We start from the raw sequence: 5,000 nt of genomic DNA on the forward strand, positions 1-5,000 counted from the left end.
CTAGGACTCCTCACTTCCATCCCACCCCTCGAGTCATCCTCATAAATCCCTCTCCTCTCAGCCTCTGGGGATCCATCGTGAAATCCCCTCAACACTTGAGGTCAGAGGTCAAAGTGCGGGTCTGCAGGTCAATTGCTCCATCCCCTGAACCTGTGATGCCTTGCCAAGTGACCAATTAAGTCCCACCGCACTCACGCCAAACTGCAGGACTTCATCAGTAGCAGCTTTCAGGTGAGACTTGACCTCCGGCGTTGATGCCACTTCCAGAAGTTTCTGCACGGTCCTCTCTGGAATGCCAGCTGCAATCCCGGCCTAGGGGGAGGAAGAGAATCAAAGACAGTGAGTGAGAGAAAGACAGAGAGAGAAAGAGAGAGAGAGAGAGAGAGAGAGAGACAGAGAGTGATGGAACCATCAATTCACCAGACACGTGTTTCCGATATGAATCTAGGCTTTAATCGACTTACTACAGAGCCAGCCTGTTACCCATTGATGAACTCTTAGTGAACTCAGGCTTACTCTGGACATGGGTATTTATACAGCAGCACTAGGGGGAGGAGTCGTGGGCGGAGCCAAGGGTGGAGCCCTGTACAAGCTCGTGAGCATTCCCAGAGCTACTCCCCCTAGTGGTCAGATAACACAACTGTACTTACAAAGACAGGGCGAGATTCTCCGCACTCCCGACGGTGCGGAGAATAGCGTGGCTCGTAAAATTTTACGGCCACGCTGTTCTGACGCCCTCCCGCTATTCTCCCCCCCCCCCCACGCCCAACTCCCGACACGAATCGCTGCCGCCGTTTTTTTTACGGCCGGCAGCGATTCACAGCTGATGGATGGGCCGAGTTCCCAGCCCTTTACGGCTGTTTTTACGAACGGCAAACACACCTGGTCTGGCCGTTCGTAAAAACGGCCGTAAACACTCGCATTTTATAACCATGGCATCGATTGGCACGGCAGTACCACGGCCGTGCCAAGGGCCCGCGATCGGGGCCCGATGCCCGCGCACTATTTGTCCTTCCGCCGCCCCGCAGTATCCATTCGCGGGGCAGCTGAGGGGCATCCCGGCCCGCGCATGCGCGGGTTGGAGTCTTCCAATCCGCGCATGCGCGGCTGACGTCATATGATGCGTCAGCCGGCGCTAACTCGGGCAAGCGGGCTTAACGAAATTTGTTAAGCCCGTGATGCCGGAGCTTACGGCGTCGGGCTGCTAGCCCCGACCGGGGACCAGAATCGGTTCCCGGTCGGGAAGGGGGGGGCTGGCGTCAAACCCGCCCGGATTTGACCCCAGCCTTACGATTTCTCCCTGTTTGGGAGAATCGCGCCCATAGTGTGAATTATCATATTAAATTCACCACATTCGCCCCCTGTAAAAAAGATCAAGTCCGGCGGAGGTGGTGGCCTACAATGCCAGTCTGTCCGGTGGTCGAATTGTCCGCTGTGATCTGCGGAGCACCGGGGTTGCAGCCTCTTGCTGTGGCTGGATGGGTGTTGTGTGCTGAGGTACGATGGCGGACTCCAGGGAGGGTAGTATCCGAGCTTCACACTCTCCTGGTTCGACCGGGGACTGGGGGCGCTGGGGGCTGGCCAGCGCGGGGGCGCAGAACTGGTGGAGCGAGCTAGCGGGCTCGGGAGCGCGAGGGTGCAGCAGCATGGGGTGTAGGGTGAGAGGTCCTTCTGTGGGGGTAGAGGGGGCGCTGGATCCGGCGGGTGCCAGATCCCGGAGGGATACCGTGTCCTGACGGCCGTCAGGGAGCTCGACGAATGCGTACTGGGGGTTGGAGTGGAGCAGGCGCACCTTTTCAACAAGGGGGTCGGTTTTGTGTGCCCTTAAGTGTTTCCTCAGAAGTACGGGGCCCGGTGTCCTCAGCCACGCCGGAAGTGAGACCCCCGTGGTAGTGCCCCTGGAAAAAATGAAGAGTCTCTCGTGAGGGGTCTGATTGGTCGCTGTGCACAAAAGGGACCTAATAGCGTGGGGCGCGTCTGGGAGGACTTCCTGCCACTGGGAGATTTGGAGCTTTCTAGACCGGAGGGTCAGTAGGACGGTCTTCCAGACCGTCGCATTCTCCCTCTCCACCTGCCCGTTCCCCCTGGGGTTGTAGCTGGTAGTCCTGCTCGAGGCAATGCCCTTGTCGAGCAGGTACTGACACAGCTCGTCGCTCATGAAGGACGAACCCTCGGTCGCTGTGTGCGTAGCTGGGGAAACCAAACAGGGTGAAGATGCTATGCAGGGCCCTAATGACTGTGTGGGAGGTCATGTTGGGGCACGGGATAGCGAATGGGAAACGGGAGAACTCGTCTACGACGTTTAAAATGTAAACGTTCTTGTTAGTTGAGGGGGGTGGCCCTTTGAAATCAATTGCGAGGCGTTCAAAGGGCCTAAAAGCCTTGACCAGGTGGGCCCTGTCTGGTCTATAGAAGTGCGGTTTGCACTCCGCACAGATCGGGCAGTCCCTGGTGACCGCGTTTACCTCCTCGTTGGAGAAAGGCAGGTTTCGGGCCCTGATGTAGTGGGCGAGCCGGGTGACCCCTGGGTGGCAGAGGTCATTGTGGATGACTTTCAATCGGTCAATCTGCGCGCTGGCGCATATCCCGCGGGATAGGGCAGCCGGAGGATCGTTGAGCTTCCCGGGTCGATACTTAATATCGTAATTGTAGGTGGAGCGTTCGATCCTCCACCTCAGAATTTTGTCGTTTTTAATTTTGCCCCTTTGCGAGTTGTCGAACATGAAGGCAACCGATCTTTGGTCGGTGATGAGGGTGAACCTCCTACCTGCGAGGTAGTGCCTCCAGTAACGGATAGCCTCCACAATGGCTTGTGCTTCTTTCTCGACTGAGGAGTGTCGAAGTTCTGAAGCGGAGAGGGTACGGGAGAAAAATGCGACTGGTCTCCCTGCCTGATTTAGTGTGGCTGCAAGAGCTACCTCTGAGGCGTCACTCTCTACCTGGAATGGGGTGGATTCATCCACCGCCCGCATGGCCGCTTTGGTGATGTCCTCCTTGATGCCGTCGAAGGCCTGGCGTGCCTCGGCTGACAGGGGAAATCGTGTGGCCCTAAAGAGTGGGCGGGCTTTGTCCGCATATTGAGGGACCCACTGGGCGTAATACGAAAAGAACCCTAAGCACCGTTTGAGGGCCTTGGGGCAATGGGGGAGGGGGAGTTCTAAGAGGGGGAGCATACGGTCCGGGTCTGGGCCCAGGACTCCGTTTTCCACGACATAGCCGAGGATGGCTAGTCTGGTTGTGCGGAAAATGCATTTCTCCTTGTTGTACGTGAGATTCAGTTTCTGTGCCGTCTGGAGAAATCGATGGAGGTTAGCGTCGTGGTCCTGCTGGTCATAGCTGCAGATGGTGACATTGTCCAAGTACGGAAACGTGGCCCGCAGCCCGTACTGATCCACCATTCGGTCCATTGCTCGTTGGAACACCGAGACCCCATTGGTGACGCCGAAAGGGACTCGGAGGAAATGGAAGAGGCGGCCATCGGCCTCGAATGCCGTATAGTGGCGGTCCTCCGGGCGGATTGGGAGCTGGTGGTATGCAGACTTCAGATCCACCGTGGAAAAGAGCCGGTACTGGGTGATCCGATTTACCATGTCTGCAAGCCTGGGGAGGGGATACGCGTCGAGGAGCGTAAATCTATTTATGGTCTGGCTATAGTCGACAACCATGCGGAATTTTTCCCCGGTCTTAACGACCACCACCTGAGCTCTCCAGGGACTATTGCTGTGCTGGCCTCTATAACCCCCTCACTGAGAAGCCTTCGGACTTCTGCTCTGATAAATACCCTATCCTGCAGGCTATACTGCCTGCTACGAGTGGCTACGGGTTTACAGTCCTTAGTGAGATTGGCGAAGAGAGGAGGGGGGGATTCGCAGCGTAGCGAGGCTGCAGATAGTGAGTGGGGGCAGGGGCCTGCCGAAGCTGAGGGTGAGGCTCTTGAGGTTGCATTGAAAGTCTAGGCCTAATAAGAGTGGCGCGCAGAGTTCGGGCAAAACGTAGAGTTTGAATTTTGAGTAGCTAGCGCCTCGGATTGTGAGTGTCGCGACGGTGCGCCCCTGGATCTGGATGGAATGGGAGCCTGAAGCGAGTGAGATAGTTTGCTGCACGGGGAAAACGGGGAGCGAACAGCGTTTTACCAGGTCTGGATGTATGAAGCTCTCAGTGCTCCCGGAGTCGAAGAGGCATGGCGTGCTGTACCCGTTTATATGGACCTCTGCCATCGAATTTCGCAGATGCTTTGGGCGTGATTGGTCCAGAGTGACTGCGCTGAGTTGCGGGTAGTCGGCGGCTCGATCAGCTGTGCTGGAGTGGCCCCGTGATGACTGCCCTCTGAGTTCATAGTCGTATTCTTCCGATGAGTTGTCCGAGCGCGGAGATGCAGGTCGGGCCCGTGGATCGCACGTGGCGGGCGGCGAGGAAGATGGCGTCCAAGATGGCGGCCCCCATGAGTCGCACGTGGCTGGCCGCGTGGTGGAGGTTTGCCAAGATGGCGGCCCCCATGGATCGCACGTGGCTGGAGGGGGCGGAGTCGGGGCATAGGCCGCAGCGTTTCGGGCCCCGCGAGCCTGCGGGCGTGGGGAGCGATTACTTCGTGCCGCTGGGGAGCTGGAAGCGAGGCACACTCTTCGTAATGGCCTTTCCGCCCGCAGCTGCTGCAGGTCGCGTTGCGGGCCGGGCAGTGCAGTCACGGGTGCTGGTTCTGGCCGCAGAAATGGCAGGCTGGAGAGGCATAGTGGCTGGCTGGAACAGCCTAGTGGCTGGCTGGAGCAGCATGGTGGCTGGCTGGAGCAGCATGGTGGCTGGCTGGAGCAGCATAGTGGCTGGCTGGAGCAGCCTAGTGGCTGGCTGGAGCAGCATAGTGGCTGGCTGGGGCAGCCTAGTGGCTGGCTGGAGCAGCATAGTGGCTGGCTGGAGCAGCATAGTGGCTGGCTGGAGCAGCATAGTGGCTGGCTGGAGCAGCATAGTGGCTGGCTGGAGCAGCATAGTGGCTGGCTGGAGCAGCA

The 5,000-nt window shown here is 58.3% G+C and overlaps 1 protein-coding gene across 1 annotated transcript in view; it reads right to left on the reverse strand.

Annotated features, from left to right (window-relative positions):
- LOC119951015 (glutathione S-transferase kappa 1-like) overlaps nucleotides 1–5,000 on the reverse strand; it is a 47,879-nt gene that overhangs the window by 8,296 nt on the left and 34,583 nt on the right. Inside the window, exon 7 of the mRNA XM_038774049.1 lies at nucleotides 187–312. Coding sequence (XP_038629977.1) covers nucleotides 187–312 — 126 coding nt within the window. The remainder of the gene's footprint in view (nucleotides 1–186; nucleotides 313–5,000) is intronic.

The sequence above is a fragment of the Scyliorhinus canicula genome, chromosome 16 (genome assembly GCF_902713615.1).
Source record: "Scyliorhinus canicula chromosome 16, sScyCan1.1, whole genome shotgun sequence".
Lineage (NCBI taxonomy): Eukaryota > Metazoa > Chordata > Chondrichthyes > Carcharhiniformes > Scyliorhinidae > Scyliorhinus > Scyliorhinus canicula.